General features: G+C 54.1%; 1 protein-coding gene across 1 annotated transcript in view; it reads right to left on the reverse strand.

Annotated features, from left to right (window-relative positions):
- Positions 1-599: 599 nt before the first annotated feature.
- The window catches only part of babam2 (BRISC and BRCA1 A complex member 2), a 44,405-nt gene continuing 27,594 nt past the window's right edge, over positions 600-17,410 (reverse strand). The window contains exons 7-12 of the mRNA XM_086151520.1: positions 12,710-12,819; positions 6,110-6,209; positions 1,690-1,760; positions 1,530-1,612; positions 1,296-1,449; positions 600-909 (exon numbers count right to left, since the gene is read on the reverse strand). Coding sequence (XP_086007646.1) covers positions 846-909; positions 1,296-1,449; positions 1,530-1,612; positions 1,690-1,760; positions 6,110-6,209; positions 12,710-12,819 — 582 coding nt within the window. The 3' untranslated portion in view covers positions 600-845. The remainder of the gene's footprint in view (positions 910-1,295; positions 1,450-1,529; positions 1,613-1,689; positions 1,761-6,109; positions 6,210-12,709; positions 12,820-17,410) is intronic.

The following is a 17,410-nucleotide window of genomic DNA, read 5'->3' on the forward strand; positions in this document are numbered from 1 at the left end:
CACAGAAACAGCATGGCGAGCTCCACGTGGAGGTAAAGTCTGAGAGAGGCCGCACTACGAGGAGAGTCTTAAGCTGAAGGTAAAACTGGTTCCTTCAAGAGGACGAGCTTCTGGCGGGAGACGAAGAGCCGAGCCGACTGGACGGGCCTGAACGCGATCTTCAGATTGGTTGTGTATCTGAACGAGCTCCAAACACACACCTTTGAAAAGTGGCTGCACCTGTTTGTGGACCTCTGCTCCCGCAGCTCCACAAAGCCCTTCCTTCCGTGTACAGCAGGAAGCAGCTGATGGTCCTGGTGAGAAGAATGTTGTTGTGAAGCCGTGCATTTTGTTTTCACAGGATTCCAGCCTGCAGTCCTGACGTTCCCGCGCAGAAGACAACTCTCTCAAGCTTCCTGCTTTCCAAACATGGAGGGAATGGAGGCAAACCAATTTCCTGCCCTGTGGGGATCATCTCCGCGGGGTGAGGAGGACCAGCCAGCAGGTCTGAAGGGGGAATCCATTCCACACTGTAGCTACGTCACACCTTCTCCTCCCCACTGGAGTTTGAAGCAGCTCAAACCCACAAACTCAACACACACACACAGGATTACACAAGGTAGGGCGTTGGAAAGCAGATTTTTATTGGGTTGGAACCGGACAGAACGGAAACACATGACAGAACTTCCTGTTGGTCGACAAGGCAGAAAAAAACCTCACGTGATTCAGCATGGTGAGGGTGAACTCTGGAGGTCCAACTCCATGGAAGGCTGTGTCAAACTGGTGCGCGCACACACACACACACACATACACACACACGCACACACACACACACTCACATTCACACACATCAAGCCGGCACTTGACTAGAGCTTCCCGTTGGCAAAGGCCCCTTCTTGAAACTGAGGGATGAAACTCTTAAAGTACGCCCTGAGAAAAGAGGAGGAAAGAGGACATCATAAGCACTGAATAGTAACATTAATTATGATTATTCTGAATCAAAGCATCCACCAGCTACAAATAATGCTGCGTTTACTTGCAGTAGGACAAGTGTGCGCTAATGAGTGAAGGCGGGAAACCTTCCTTTGAACGCCCCTCTAAAAATGGAGACCTTTGTGTCCAGAACATCCAACCGAATCATTTTCCTGGACTGGTTGGAAATCTTTGGATCTCCCCACAACGTCCATCCATCTCCATGGTGATTTTCCCACTTTCCGTCCACTCACTGCTAGCGACACCTCCGGCTATGCACTAGAAGGTCACACTAGAAGGTCCTCCACTAACAGCCTGATCCTGCATCACAGAAGGAAGCTTACTTCGCCCTCTTGGCCATCTCGTTGCCGTCCCAGCGCGGGCTGTAAGGATAGGACTTCTGCACCTGGGAGTAGAGCTGCCCACTGTTGGTGAAGTGGTAGACGGATTGGAAGGTGAGGGTTGGCTGGTCTCGGGGGAAGTAGAGAGGGAGGTCCACTGGCCGAGCGAAGGAGAAAAGGGCCGTATGTTAGGGGTTCGAGCCGGAACGAGAAGATGTGTTTCGGGGACTTCCTTACCGTGGACTAAGAAGCAGAAGTCCTTCCACATGAGGAGAAGAGAGAGTTTGGTGAAGCCCTCGGCGTCGTACTCCACCACCCCCCTTCAACACACACAGACCAGACAGGTGAGACGGAGACGGCGGCCGCTGGAGGCCCGGGCGGTCTGGGGTCTACTCACATCCCAAAGTGGCTGAGGAAGGCGGCGATGTACTCCCTCCTTTTGTGGTAGCCCTGGATGACGTACTGGACCTGCAGGAGGACGAAGCAGAGCAACTCCTTACCTTACGAGCAAAACACTGTGCCAGACAGCTGGACCTCGGTTAAATGTCCAGGACGAAGAAACACAAACGTGTCCTTTTGAGTGGCTGACCTGATGGCTAGACCTTCACCTTCTGTCAGTGAGACCCCCGAAAGAAGACGTCGGGCCTCGACTACAACTGACTCTCTTCGCCTAGAAGCATTTTCCGCAACCCGAAGGGCTATTTCATTGTTTGACTCTGAGGAACAGGACAGGGGGGTCTACTGCGCTTTCCGCTGTGAACGAGGCCCTGCCTTTTAGTGAACCGACCCGGAATGTCAACACGGTCTCCGTCGGCAGAAACAAACAAAGGCGGGGGATTTCGTGATCGTTTTCAGTCGACGGGCGGGCGGCTGAGAGGGCGAGAGTGGAATTACAACCCATCTTTGTGTCGGACCGAAGAGCCGTCAAAGGGATCCAAAAGCCATCCAAAAGTCGGGTGTGTTCATTTGGTACTTGGGGTCTTCACCCAGAGCCTCCAATGCAGCTGCTCATTGGTTCCCTCTTAAACTTGACTTCCTCCACCTTCATGAACATGACCTTTTCAGGATCGGACGGAAGAAGAGTCCGGCTTGACCGATGTTCACTGTCCACAAAGGACAGCGGAAATGTTCCACCATCAAATGGCATCCATCCATCCATCATACTCCTCATTCAGAGACGGACTTTGACTCGTGCGGCGTGTTGACAGGTAACGGATTATCTGCGGGTTGAACGAGGGAACTCAGGACCCGTGAGAGAACATTGACATGCAACAGTTATTGGCAGCAGGGGAAGTGAGCAGTCGACCATTCGGCCATGAAGGTCACCTCTCTCTTCATCTGCTGCGAGCAGTCCTCTGCAGCAAGGGGTCACCGCTCAACAGGTCTGGGACCAAAAAGTTTCCATTTGTGCAGAAGGTGAGCGAACAGCTCTTTCAGCGGGAGGTCGGTATCAACAGGTGAAGATCAGCCCAAACCAAATGGGTTAAACGGTCCAGTCCGTCACTGGGACAAAGACGGTCTTCTTCTACTTCCTTTGCGGTATCTTGAGGAACAGTTCTGGACCAGCTGTCCATGAATTAGGATCATTCACCTCCTTGTTTATCACTTCTTGTTACCCGAGCTAGCTTCCGTATGTAGCTGTGGCCGCTCTGACCCTCTGAGCTTTAGAGGACAGGCCTTGGAAAGGCTGACAGAGGGCTGCCACGCTGGCTCCGAGCAAACGGGCCTCGTCTGGGCGGGAGTGGTTCCGAAACGGGAACCATAGCTTAGCTATGATCTGAATGTTTCTGAAAAGCAGACCCTTATCTCCTGAACACCATGATGCCTTTGTACCGTCTCTTCAGACTCCAGATTCACATTGAATTGTACTTTCTATCTGAGCAGATACCTGATAAGAGTCAATGAAAGGCTCTAAGAGGACCAGGCCTGCTAGAAGGATAAGTTAGAGCATACAAGTGTGATTACTACCACAGTGGTCTCCTGTATCGCCACACATACAACATGCAGTGAAGCTCCAGCTCCATGTCTTTGTCTCTAAGGTCCAGAAAGAACATCTAGTCCAACCAAGACTCAGCCTTGGACATTTATGTGCGATGTGTGCTGCCACGTGTGTGTGTTGGGAGGGGTCTTATCTGTGCAGCCTCCTGTGCGAGGTCTTCCTACAGATGCAGCCCATCAGGGAGGTTCCACAGGACAGCAGAGGCAGCGATGCAGCATTTGGAAAAGCTGCAAGGCCGCATACTCAAGCTCCGGTTTATTTAGCCACACTGCGTGTGTGTGTGTGTGTGTGTGTGTGTGTGCACATCTCACAGGAACTATGCTTTACTGAACCTTCACGCCCATGCAGAGACAGGATTTCCCACCTCCAGCCCAGCAGGTTTCAGAGCCCGGCCCTTCCCCTGGCGGTGTGTTGGGTTGATGTGGCCCTGCAGGCATTCCAAGCCGCCTGCACACAAGGCTGCTTAACTGTGTGTGTGTGTGTGTGTGTGTGTGCGTGTGTGTGTGTCGCAACCCCACCGGAAGTGCTTCCTGCTGCAAGATGAAGAAATGCATCGTGTCACGTGTTCACGCCACCCCTCCTTTCCCCGCTTAGAATGAAGGACCTGCTATTGGGCTTCTTCCCTTTCTGCGGCTCAAATTCCACCCAGCCTCCGAAGCTCCTCATGCTCGGTCAGATCTCAGGAGGCAGGAGACACTGAGGATGTAAGCTTTTTGGACCTTTGGTGATCTACTCAGTGCAGGTCACATCTTCTCACCCCAAGTATCTAGGCTCCTCAAAGTCCTGGCTCTCCTAGGATTAATTAGTAGTAGCTCCTCCATAACCAGCATTCTACATCCTTCACCATCCTAGCCTGCGGCCGTCAAGCGTGGTGGCTCTTTTATTCGGGTATTTCTTTCTGAAGACGTCCGCTGTCCGTCTGTCCCTGTGGAGGGGAGCTTCTCCGGAGGCTCTCCCTGCAGGTTTCCTTCACCTCTCAAGCTTTGCTATTAGGGCAGATGGCTTTCAGTCTCCACTGGTCTGCGTTCCTGGGCTCCTGAGAGGAAGGAGATGATGTGAGGTCCACAGAGCAGGCGTGTTACTTTCAAAGGTCTACCCTCACCATGGAGCGCTGACGGACATCCCTTCGGCGTAGGGCAGCACGTCTCCTGTCCGATGCCACCTGTTGGCTAGTTCCTCAGGAGGTTAACAGCCTGACTGACTCGAGGCCAAACAACCCCTTCATTAAAGACTCCCTGGACATCTGGTGTCTAGAAGCGCATTCGAAGAAATCAAGAGCTCCTCCTTCTTCGTTGGATTTTCCACAACAAGACGCACCACCCAAGTGATCACTGCGTTGTTCCTCCGGGAACTTCATGTCTGAACGAAGCGCCGAGATCACACGAAATCACGGAACATATGATGAAACCTTTGTGCAGAAGAGCCGAGAGATGATCAGCTCCACCAGTATCAGGTATAATCCAGACTGGAGACCGATGACCGACGAGCAAGGGGCGAATGTTCTGCTGGAAATGAATTGAAGGTTCTCGCGCTCTTCTCTGGATGATCTAAACTGATCGGCCCGCCGACGTGACCTTCGGACATGTCACCTCCACAACGCTCATGAGGTGGCTGAGAGAGCAGCTCCTGGTCCTGGATGCCCATCAGAAGGTCGGACAAGGAACTGCCGGAGGACCCAAACTACAGATCGATCTGGATGCATGATATCTATGCATCAGTCCGTGTGTGTGTGTGTGTGTGTGTGTGTGTGTGTGTGAGGCTGTCCTCTGTCCCCAGGAAAAATGGTATTCCATCCCGTCTGCACTGCAGAGCTACCTGTCAACCTGTGGAGACCAAGCAGCGCTCAGATGTTCTCTGGAGGCTGGCCAGAACACCCACGCCAGCAGACAGGCGACACGTGCACGAACACACGACCACACACACACACAGAAGGCACACACAGGCAAATGTCATCAGACACTAGCTGAGCTGCACCGAGGCTGAAGAACATCAGGCACCGCGTGATCCCAGAATCTGTGGCTTCAACGAACAAACAATAACAAATACCTGCGTGGCAGTAAAAATAAACAACCATGGCGGAAGTAGCGCTAGTTCTAGAGCAGGGGTCGGCAACCCGTAACACCCAAAGAGCCATTTGGACCCGGTTTCCTCGGAAAAGAAAACACTGGGAGCCGCGATTACTTTTTGACGTCTAAAATGAAGGTACCGCTGTATATATTGCTTTTTATTACCTTTACACTTTTTATACATAAGTGTGTAGTGTGTTGCTTCTGAAATTCACAAAGTGTTACAGAGAAAATTAAATTTTATTTATGTAATGAACTCATTTTGAGCTTTGGGCTTTCAGAGCGTTTAGCTTTTCATTTTAAAAATAAATCGGGAAAAAAATCACTGTGTCAGTAAACAATAATAAATAAATATTGGCAAAATATCTTCATAAATATTTATTTTACCTGGTTTATGGGACTTCTGCTCCTGAACTTCTGCGCACAGCATCCGCAAATCAGGACTTTACCGGCTGGCGGGTACACCGGCTTCCGCGAAGGTGACGTTATTTTAAGCGGCGAAAAATAATAAATATAATTTTTATTTAATATTTAACTATAATATTTAACTATAATATAACTAAAAGTTAAAAAAAAAAGGAATTAACACAAATGAAATATACTTCAATTAAATATTTATCATTTATTTTCCCAAGCCACTCGGAGTCGCAGTGTAAAGATGCGGGTTGCCGACGCCTGCGCTAGAACTAGTAGCCCTCATAGTAGCAGAACTAGTAGTACCTGAAGCGCAGCTCGCCCCGGCAGACACTCACCTTGTTGGTGAGCAGCTGGCAGACCTGGGGGACGTAGTCAATGAGGCAGCCGCCGCTGGGAAATGCAGGGATGTGGAGAGCAGAGGAGCCCCCGAGGGCGCTGTGTGGAGGACAGACACAGGACAGGGTCAAGACCGATCCACGCCGGATCCGCTCTCCTGGATCAGAGCTCAGAGCGGAGCTCATTACTTCTATCTGCTTAACTTGTTGAATTAAAGGCAAAGACGTGGCGCCGCCCCCCCCCCCCCCCAATTCTCCTTCACTCCGACATTTATTCTTCTGACGTGCTCCTGACTCAGTCTTCAGCGCGGCTCCATTAGTGATTAGTGTACGCTTGTATAATCAGGAAATCTGCTGCAGCGTCCCGATGACTAACCGAGCGCGGCGGTCGCTCTCTGAGTTTTCCCGGGCCGGGGCGAATACGAGGGAAAACCCCGAGGACGGGTCAGAGGTCCCGAGGAGCCGCTTACTGCCTTTTATTGCTCATTTTTCACATAGAGGCGCATTTTCCTCCGCCGCTTTCTATTTTCATTTCATCTTTCCTTCCAGCCGGACGCTCGCAGTTTACCCGGGCTCTTATGTCATTGCCCGGGCGGCGCTCGGGAGCACCTCCTGCGGGGGGTTCCTCGAACCATCAGAAGGTCCTGGGAGGGGGGGAAGGGGGCAAACAGAAACGTGGAGGTGACGCCGTGCCGTCCTGAGCGGGCGACATCGAGAGACCTTTCCCGGGTTTGCGCCGGACGGGCCGAATCCCGAGAGGAGCCTGAAGTCTGCGGCGGAGCCGTGGGAACGAGCGGAAACCCCCTCGCTGTGAGGGACAGGTGTCAGGAGAAGGTCGGGGGAGATGGAGCTCGTCGTCGCCTCCGGTGGCTCGTCGCACCCGAACCGCGATACCCGACGAATCCACCGAACATCAGCGAGGTCCTCTTTTCGGAGGAGCGCCACAACCCGCCGTGAAGGCATCTCCATTGTGAGCCCTCCAAAGAGGCTTTGCGAGCATCATTTGCATTATCCCGTGCGTCTGTGCGCCGACAACAGACGTGTGAGAGGAGAGGCCTCGCAGCCATGAGGAGAAGCCTTTCAACATGCAAATGTGAGCGATGCCCCTCGTTCCTCCCACAGCTCTAAGAATAGCTCCACAGCTTTCACATGGAAATGTGGACAGCGGGACAAAACGCACGCCGCCGCGTTCGCCGCTCGTCTTTGTCGGCGGCCGACGGATCCCCGCCGCTGCTCTCTCAAATCACCGGGAGCTGCGGCGGGCGTTTGGACCGTTAGCCGAGGAGCAACTCGGCCCAGACGTCCAGATGTTTATTAGATGGAGGACGGCGGGCGGAAGGGCGTCGCCGTCTGCGGCCGCCCCGTCAGTCTACCTCCAGCCCGTGGAGAGGAGGAGGTCTGTGGAGGTGGAGAACAGGGGGGAGTTCAAACTCCTGTTTTCAGTGAAACGCCTGCTCTCTCAAGGTGAGGGATGTTGGTTGTCATGGTTACCATCAGAACCTCGGTCTCACCGCGCGGCATATACGGAAGATAGCGGGTGATGTAACGGCGGGCCGAGGAGGAGCTCCGGCGCGAAGAGACCCGAGGGGACGGCGTCCGCCTGACGGACCCCTTCAGACCCGGTCCGTCACGCACAAGAACACGCGCATGAACCCAAGACGCGGAGCCGTCGTCCTCGGAAGCGAACCTTCCCGGTCGGATTCCCGGCTCCTCCTCGAGCGTCCGAGAGTTGTTGAGCGACACGCCGAAGCCCTCAGCAGCCTACTGCTCATGGCTCATCCGTGATGGCTTCGATGCAGAGAAGGAATTTCCCCATGTGGGATTAATAAAGGATAAATTACTAGTCTTTTTATTTATTTTTATTAACCTGCACGTTCTCCTCAGGGCTTCCTCAGGATGCACCTGCTAGAGGTAGCAGTAGATGTTCCACAAATGGCTCTTTGTCCATTACAGATAAGAGGATCCCTGGTGGGGCTGAGGAGCAGGCCGGTGGAAGAAACATCTGCTTGCCAAAGTCTTCAAACCAGAAGAACGTCAGCCTTCAACGGCTGGTCTTCGGACTGATCTGAGGCTCAAGATACCTACTAATTGGAGCTTGAGGGGACGGACCAGATTCTCGACGTGATGGTGTTCTACCGTCACCCTGAAGAACCCCGTCTCCACCGGTGACGCTGCTCTGAACACCACCCACACGTTCTGGAGTCACCACACCGAGCAGTGGACTCACACGACCCTCTGAGCAAGGCGGCTACTGTATGACATATTTACAGTAGCAGTAGAACACACACACACACACACACACACACATGTGCAATGACAGGGTTGCCTGTGACTTCATCAAGCAGAGAAATTATCCTGTGTGACTCAGGTATGTGTGTGACAGGGATGCGCTTGATTATGTGGTGTTTTGCGCCGTCTGTATGTGTGTGTGTGTGTGTGTGTGTGACATGCAGTGATACTCCAGAGCCAGGATGAGCTAAGAAGACAGACCCAAAGAGAGAGGGAGATGGATGAAAAAGATCCCAGAATCCGTGAAATGATCTTGAGAGAAACTGATTGGAAATGAAGGGTTTCCAAGGATCTGGCAAGGAGGTCTCCTGGTGGCCTGAGGAGCAGGGTCCTGTGGAGAAGCAAGATCCTCCATCCTTCCTCCCTCCCTTTTAACCAAAGCGGTTTCTCCTGGCTGCTGGATCGCAGTTGGGGTCGAGATCTGTTGGCGATTTGTGTCACCGCTGACGGATGAGGAAACGGGAAGATGGGTTCCACCTCGGCGGCTCAGGATGGACATCCGACCTTCATTGGACAGGCGATCACAAGAATCCCAGTCTGGACAGAGGAGGAGACGCTTCAAGCTCGGCGGCAGCCGAACATCCACGGCGTGATGGAATTCACGGAGGGACCAGGAGATGTTCACAAAGCCCAGAAACACCCTATCAAATACAAGCATTTTTCAAAGCTATAAAACACCTCTACAGACCCTGGAGAAGGGACACGCTCAAAGTGAACACCCACACAGGCGCGTACACACACACACACACACACACACACGCTTGCACATACACACACACACATGCACGCACACACGTACACACACACACCGGCACCTCAAGGCAAATGCAGATACACAAACATTAGTGCACCGCAGCCTCAAACTGTCTGTGCGCGTTGGGTTTTCTGGGCTGCTGACGGAGCTTTGGGGGCAGAGACGGTGCCCACTCCATCCTTTCATGCACGGCAGCAGGTTTTCTGGGGGAAGCGCAGACGGATCCGGCTCCTCTCATGGGCTCCGACCATCAGGTGGAGGAGAATTCAAAGTGAGCAGAGCCGTGGGTCCGCTTCCTTCCGACGCCGCGCCTCAAACGGACAAGCGACGGGTCCGGTCCGAAGCCGGGCTCCGCTCCGACGATCTCGGCCACGTCGGACCGGATCAGAAAACGAGGGCCATCGTCACCTGTCTGCATCCCTCCTACTGATGAAGAGAGAGAGCCAGGCCTTTCGAGGCGCGAGGACAGAAATGTCCCAGAAGACCCCGCCGGTGGAGAGGACAAACAAGAACTTGAAGATCCGGAAGGGTCTCCTAGTGAGGTCGGCGGAGACCGGCTCTAAAGGGACGGACTCCCTCCGGAGTCGATCATTTTGACGTCTTCATCTCCTCCGCGGTTTCCGGCCCGGTCGCCTCCACAACCGACGCTCCTTTACATCTCATAAACGTCTCCTTCCATTACCGATTGCATATCTTTGGTGAGATTACCATCATGCTTCTCACTACAGATCTTCTTCTGGGGCCTGTGAGGCGTTATATAACCCGCGCTGAATGCTAAGCAGGTGCAGCCAGAATTAGAGCCTGGTGATCGATACGCTCCCAGAAAGAGCAGCAGATCCGTCCCATCAAGGAGGCGGTCCGTGCACAACACTTTACATTAGCGCTGGAGGCGTGGGTGTCAGTTAGGGTCTTTCAACATCTCTTCGTCTTCCTCCTGCCACTGCGCGGAGCGGAAAGCCGCTGTGATGGTGCGTTTGAAGGCAGAAGGAAGGAAGGAGTGGAGGTAGAGCGCTGTAGCTCAGGGGTTTTACCGGCGCTCTTCGCCGCGCTCAGACTCGAGCCCCTGCTGAAACGAAATAAAAGTGAGATATCAAACAGCTCGGGAATGATGGGAGAGAAGCGCGGAGAGGCGGAGGGGGGGGGAGGAGAGAAGCCGAGAGAGGGGAAGCTCTCCCCTCCGCTGTGTCAAGTGTGCTGCCTTTTTCCTGCTCTGTGCGAGAGGAGCCGGCGACGACCTTGCTGCTGGAGAACAGGCTCCTCTCGCTTTCAAGTCCCACTCACTCTCTGGCTTCCCTTTGAGGATCAGCCAGAGGGATCGGCGGAGGAGAGCGAGCGATCGAGAAGCAGAGCGAGAGAGAGAGAGAGAAAGAGAGAGAGGAGACGGGCTGCAGACGTGCGGAGACATAAGGGAAGGGGGGGGGGGGGGGGGGGGGCGGAGGTAAGGCCGAGGAGACAAGAGTTAAAAACTGGAAAATGAATAAAAAGAGACAGACGACCCGGGGAGGGAGAGGATGACGAGCGCGTCAGCCGAACCGGGGTCACAAACGGAACCGACCCGGGAAGTGACGGCGGTCCCGGCGCCTGCAGACGCTCCAAGTGATTTAAACAATTTCCAAAGCCGCTTTGACGTGGCTTTCATTCTCCTATTATAGGAACATTTGCGGCGGCCAGGGTTAATGCACAACATCGCCGTCTGTCAAAAACAAGAGAAATGTGGCGGCGAGCTGCCGACAAATGACTCTTCCTCTTCAGCGGAGCCGATGCGGGGCTAATGGGCAGCGCCGCGGCCGGGCAGGGAGGGTCGGCGATGACGCGGGGGGGGGGGGGGCGAGCGGATCTGCATAAACACGTGCGGTAAAAGGTTGTCAACGCGCGCGTTCACGAGTTAAATTAAGGGGCGCAATGCAGACGCGGTCAAGCGCGAACCCGTGCACACATGCAATCTTTGTCGACGAACGGACGGCGCGGGAGACGTACGTTTGCGCCCGGGGTCATGAATTAACGCCCTCCCACACAGCTGACAGGAAGGTGCACGGAGGCAGACAGGACCTACTCCGTCCGCAGAGGAACACGGGGCCGGAGAAGGTGTAGACCTCGGTTTGCGCGGAGCCCCTCCCTCAAAAGCCACCCCCTCACGCATCGGCGGCACACGTTCCAGCATCGCTGAAGCTTCGGTTGGGTCTCCAGCCTCGGTAAGGTCAGTCTCACACACCGACGTGACACGGACGCGCGATCGCTACTTTCCATTTCGGAAATGACCCGGGTGGATTTTAGCGCGGAACAACCGTGACCTTCGGCATGTGGTTCGACGACAGGAAGGAGGAACGGCAAATATAGGTGGGAGGATTCGAGGTGTTTTTCCGACATAGAAAACTCAGATTTGAATGTTGTAACTAATGAGGAGGAGGAGGTGACCTTTGGTCTGTTTATCGTCAACCCTATACGTTGTTCACAAGGTGCATGAATCTGTGATAACGCTGAAAGTGCGCACACACACATCACAGAAGACTGGAATAATCTGCAAAACCGGGATGAGGATGTCCTGAGACAGATGAGGAAAGGATTATCGGAAAAGAAAAAAAAAAAGCAGAACGGAGCCGAGGAGTTACAACTGAGGATGAGGATGAGGATGAAGAGGGAACGCGGTCAGACAGGAGGCGGGAGGGGAAGAGTGCTGGAGTCCAGGGGAGGAGAGCAGAGGTCCGCTAACCTGGTGCGACGGGGCGTGTGCTTGTAAATAAACATCAGATTATTCCGAGCACGAGAGCCTGGACCGTAGGGCCCTGAGGTCAGAGTGGGCCCATACCTGGCGCACATACACACACACACACAAAAACAAGCACACAAAAACACACAAGCCCGCGTGCCCACACACACACACACACACACACACACACACACACACACACATGCATGGAATGTGTTCGTGGAACGGCCTTTTTTCAAATGCAGCACGCAACAAACACATAACACAGACTCATACGTTCACGCAAGAACCTCCACGGCGTGCACGAGTCCAAACACACTGCGCGTCCATCAGCAGACCGGAGCAGAACAACAGCTGACAAATGAATACGTGCACACCAAATCTACCCAGACACAACAAGGATGGAGACACACACACACACACACACACACACACACTCCATCTGCAGACAGCAGTCATCTGAAGCAGAGCAGAGTCTTTCTTCTCATTGTTTTTGAGGAAACCACTGAGGATCCCACTGAATGCTCATGGAAGCCTCCCTCCACCCGGCAGGAGGTGTGTGTGTTCTCACAGGCAGACACACCGCGGTGACCTTTAACACAGGTTCCACTGCCGACGGGACCAAACCTGGCGTCAGGTTTTACCCTTCCAAACACTCTCAAAGATGCTGGATTAGATCCCGTGCCAATCTGAAGCCCGACCTTGATAATGGAGATCCAACATCTACTGGTATCATGGACATCAGAACATGAAGGTAACCCCAGACAGCTCCAGTAAATTGCAAACAGCTCCAGTCCAGACTGACTTTTCCACCTGATGACACCAGACGGGGGGGGGGGGGTGTACTCACTGCTCCACACTGGGGGAAAGGTAGAGCTTCGGCAGGACCTGCGTGGCTTCGGCATCTTCGAAGCTCACTGACAGCAGGGCCACATCTTCTCCGGGGTCCAGCGCCGTGTCCTGACAAACACAGAGGGAAGATAAAAACGGTCCAGCAGACAAAAAAATCAGCCGAGCCTTCACTCCCCTGGACCTGCCTGTGCAGATGTCTCACCGGGTCGAAGCTGCTGACCAGAGGTCCAGAAGAAACATGCACTAAGAGAGCATTACATTCATTCTTCTTCAGAGACTTGTCCTGTCCTTCAGGCCACACACTCCAGAGGACAATATGGCCGCTTTTCCTCAAAACCAGTGTGGTCTTATGAAGATGCCTTTACATCCATCCATCCATCCATCCATCCATCCATCCATCCATCCATCTTGCTTTCCTTCCTTCCATGTAAAATAAGTGCTATCACACACACACTCTTGGTTCAACAAGTGTTCTCTTCCTCAAATATTGAGTGGGAGGAGAGGAGATGAGCGAAGACACCAGGAGAAACATCTGCATGGTTTCATGGTGCATTGCTTCCAGCAGCTGCAGCCGGAGACCTCATGGCAGCCGGGAGCACCGATGGGATGGTGTGTGAGGCCGAGGCCGCCAGGAGCTCGGCTCCCCGTTCTCGGAGGTTCTAATCTGTGCATTTCCTGGAGCGTGGCGTGGACCGGCCCGCCGTCATTAGCGAGGCTCCACATTAGACACGCCGGCCGCCCTCCTCCTCCCACGGAGGCTCCTTTCATTAATCAGATGTCTTACAGATGGTTTGAAGTCACCCATTTGTTAAAATCGCCGTCCGGCGCCCGTCGAGGAGTCGTGACCACCATACATGTCAGACAGAGGCGAAGTGGAACCGGCGCCCTCCATCCAATCAGGCCCTCTTGCTAATTGAACACCCCGGTCTGCTGACTACAGCGCCCAGGGAACTGTGGCTCAGTGGGTGGAGGAGAAACCTCCTCGGAGAAGATCCACGGCGGAGTACGACTCATTTCTTTGGTGCGATCCAGGTTGACCAAAATCTGCTCGCTCAATCAAATCAGCTTGATCCAGAAAAGACCAGATCTGACAAGAGGATCTGAGAGCCTGGTGTATGATGGCGGGTCAGAAGGCGGGCCGGGGTTTTTCTGCTTTGCTCAAACTGGACCGGCCGGAGGACACGGTGGAGGAGTGCACCAGTGCTCTGAGTCTTGGGTGCAAATCCACACAGCGAGGCGGAGAGGAAGCTCGCCTCCCGAGGTGCACGAGCGCTCTGCTCCGTCTGCTCACAAATAAACACCCGGCAGGACGGTTAGCGGGGCCGCGGTGGAGCCTCGGCTAATGGGAAGTGGGACGTCAACAGACGGATGGGCCACGGGCGGGACCTTAATGAAGAGCTCTTCATCGGGGGTGGGGGGGGGGATGAGCTCAGAGACGGCCTCGGTCAGAGGAGCCGGGGACGAGGGCGGCGTCTTGCGGGGACGAGGGCGGCGACGGAGCGCTGTTTACCACGTCCCCTAGGAGAATGTGACTCAGCTGCTCAGGGACTGGACTTGAGAAGGCGGGTGAAGAGTGTGCACAAGCGCGTAGACATCAAGGTTAGAGGCCGCCTGCGGGACAAAGCCGTCCACGTGGCCACCAACCCTCTTCTTCTGCTCCCTCTCCCTTTCAAACGCACGGCGACACGGACGCACAACATGGCAGCGGCGCTGTCTTGTGTCCGTCCTTGTGTCTTCCCGATGCCCCGGCCTCTGGCGTCTCCTCTGCGCCGCATGTGACAGGTTGGAGATGTGACAGCTGTCCTTATGCCAGACCAAGTCTGGCCAAAGTCACCACACACACCGACACACTCATCCACACGCGCTCCATGGGGGCTCCACTGCAGGCCTTGTACGGAGGAGGTAAGGGCACTTTGTCCGCCTTCTTCGCCCAACTTTAAATGTCACGGCCGATGTAATGGGCAGCTTGAGTGACAGCAGGGCTGCAGTGCGCGGACGTGTCCGGTTTCTAGGCCAGCGCCGAGCACGCGTTAGAGGCACAAAGCGAGAACCCCGCATCCTCGAACCACGACGAGAAATATCGAGCGTCCGGAAAGCAGGTCGAGCGTGACGAACCGCCCCGCCACTTCGTTTGAAATGAATCCACAAGACATTGGCTCACTCAGAAACAGAAACAGAAATGAAAGTTAGACGCCGGCTTCTCATTTCAACGGGCTGTCCCTTACTTTGGCTTTTGGAACATCAAACACGGTTGAGTCCAATCCACCGGCTGGTGGATGGAGGTTGGTGTGTGAAGGCCTTCAGGAGACCGGTTCCTCTCGCCGTGAGGTTGGACTTTACCCCGGCCTGTTTGCTTGCCGTCCAACTGCTGGTATTTGTGTCAGGAGGGAAAAGTCAAAGCTGGAGTTCAGAGCCTCCTTTCTTTTGCTACAAAGAGGATAAGATTGCTGTCCTCCAACAACAGGCACCAAGGAGGTTGATGACCTGGGAAAGAGGTTGGGTCAATATTTAACTTCTCCTTCCAAACCCGCCCGACATGCCTCATGCCTCCGAGTCACAACAGTAAATCTGGACAAAGGTAGGCACTTCTTGTTGTGGATGACAGGAGGGGGGCTGAAACCCTTCAGTCCAGGTCCCTCCAGCCAAGCCCTGGGATGTTGTCTGCACTGACATTAAGACGGCCTCCGGCCTCGAACCCCCCCGGGGTCCGGAGCTGCCGCATCTCTGACCTCTGACCTCCAGCAGAGCTGAGGGCCAAGAGTTCGAACCTGTGAGGTCCTTCCTGAACATGAACACGTTTCCTGGTCCAAATGAAGAGTCAATATTATCACAGTCCAGAATGAACAGAGCTGAAGGGAGATGAGGGCGAATCCAAACTGCTCATCGCATTCATGCACGAAGTCCAACCCATCTGGAGCCTCCATCTTAGGATACTACGGATCGCCGTATGTACTCGGCTACAGGAGTACTTTATTCTCAATGTCGGGGTGGAAGGAGTACTGGGGGGGGGGGGAGAACCATCAAAGTAGTCATATGATGTTCTGAGCTCCATGTTTGCGTCAGCCTCCTGGTAGGTTTGACAAAGCCTGACGTCATCACAGCTTGAGGCCCAGAGGCACGAGGTCAAGGTGGCAGCTGCCAAAACGTCCCGCCGTGTGACGTGAAACGTTCTGATGGAGAAGGAGAGCGCAGCGTTTCATCCCTAATGATGTCCTGCTGCAGCTGCTCGTGGGGACCGCGCTGCACTCCGGGTGCACGAGGATCCCGATTCCCGGTCGCCGCTAACCAGAGAGGTGCCGCCGTCCTCCACACACACACACACACACACACACACACACAGGTCGGGTTTTCCTATCGGTGCTGCGCTGCCTCCCAAACCCTGATGGGACCTTCGGCTCCAGACCCGACTTCAGGCCAAGGTGAAGAAACTCCGGTTAACCATTAACCAGGCCGCTTTGTTCGGCACGGGCTCGGCCCACCGCAACCTCACTCTGTAACAGGAAATGGACGGCCGATTTTGCAGCACACACTCCACACCTGCGGCACCCAGACACACCTCTGCACTGCCCTACTACCACAGCCACCCTGTGTGTGTTTGCACACTGAAGAACACGAGGTGTTTGTTAAAACTGCAGCTCTGTCACACCAACGCAGTTAATTTTTCTCTGTTGTTTTGTTCAAGAACACAAGGGCTGGGAGATATATGTATGTGTGTGTGTGTGTGTGTGTGTGTGTGTGTGTGTGTGTGTGTGTGAGAGAAATAGAAAACAAATCACATTGTATTGCAAAAATATTATCGAATGTTGTCTCCACCCTTAAAAATGACCCTGGAAAATGAATCCCTCCCTGTTCTTTCGCTCGGAGCGGCAGGCAGGTCAGGCACTTTCATGGAGGAACCGAGCAGCGGTCAGGCTTCCGTGCACGTTCTGAACCCACGTTCACACTCGAATCCACGTCTGCATGTGTGTGGAGCGGGCGGGAGAGGCCGGGTGACAATAACGGCCCGTGGCGTCACGGCGACGGTGCCTCTGATGGGATGTCCGAGTCGTGTGTCACGGTGTGAATGCGGAGCGTGATCTCAGAGCTTCCAGCCACCACAGTGACTCAAGCATGTTTGTTTGCATGTTGAGAAGCGCACGCCTGGACCGCTAAGGACATTCATGCATTCATGCATTGCCGCCGCACGGTCATGATGTCACAACGCGGTTAAGACACCACGTGACCGGGGAGGAGCGCAGAGGGTGACATCCGACCATCTTCCGTCTCACATAAACGGACCGGGAGTAGTTTTTTATCTTCTCACTGTTGACATCGGATTGGAAAAACAGTGGACTTTGAGGAGAGGGCCTCACGCACGGTGGTGTCTGTGGCATTTTCTGAGGCAATAATTGTAATTGCGTTAGCACTGCTTGACTGACGATGTTGGAGGGTGTTTTTGTCCCAGTGCACCGTTAATGAGATGATTACGCTGATTTGAGGCGGCGCAGCGACGGGACGCTTTGGAAACACACTCACGGCAAATCATTTCACTGGTCAGAAAACGCCGCGCTTCCTTCTGCGGCCTTCTCGTACTCGGGAAATCTCAGGATACCTCCTCCGCCTCCACCTATGATCCGGATGGGACATTTCCATGCGGACATTCGTCGATACCGGACATGACCTGGGGTGGATGGGGTCTCATTTTAGGGGCAGAGCTGCA

Source organism: Fistularia commersonii, chromosome 8 (assembly GCF_037954325.1).
Source record: "Fistularia commersonii isolate RoL2024-O1a breed Wild chromosome 8, RoL_Fcom_v1.0, whole genome shotgun sequence".
Taxonomy (NCBI): Eukaryota; Metazoa; Chordata; class Actinopteri; order Syngnathiformes; family Fistulariidae; genus Fistularia; species Fistularia commersonii.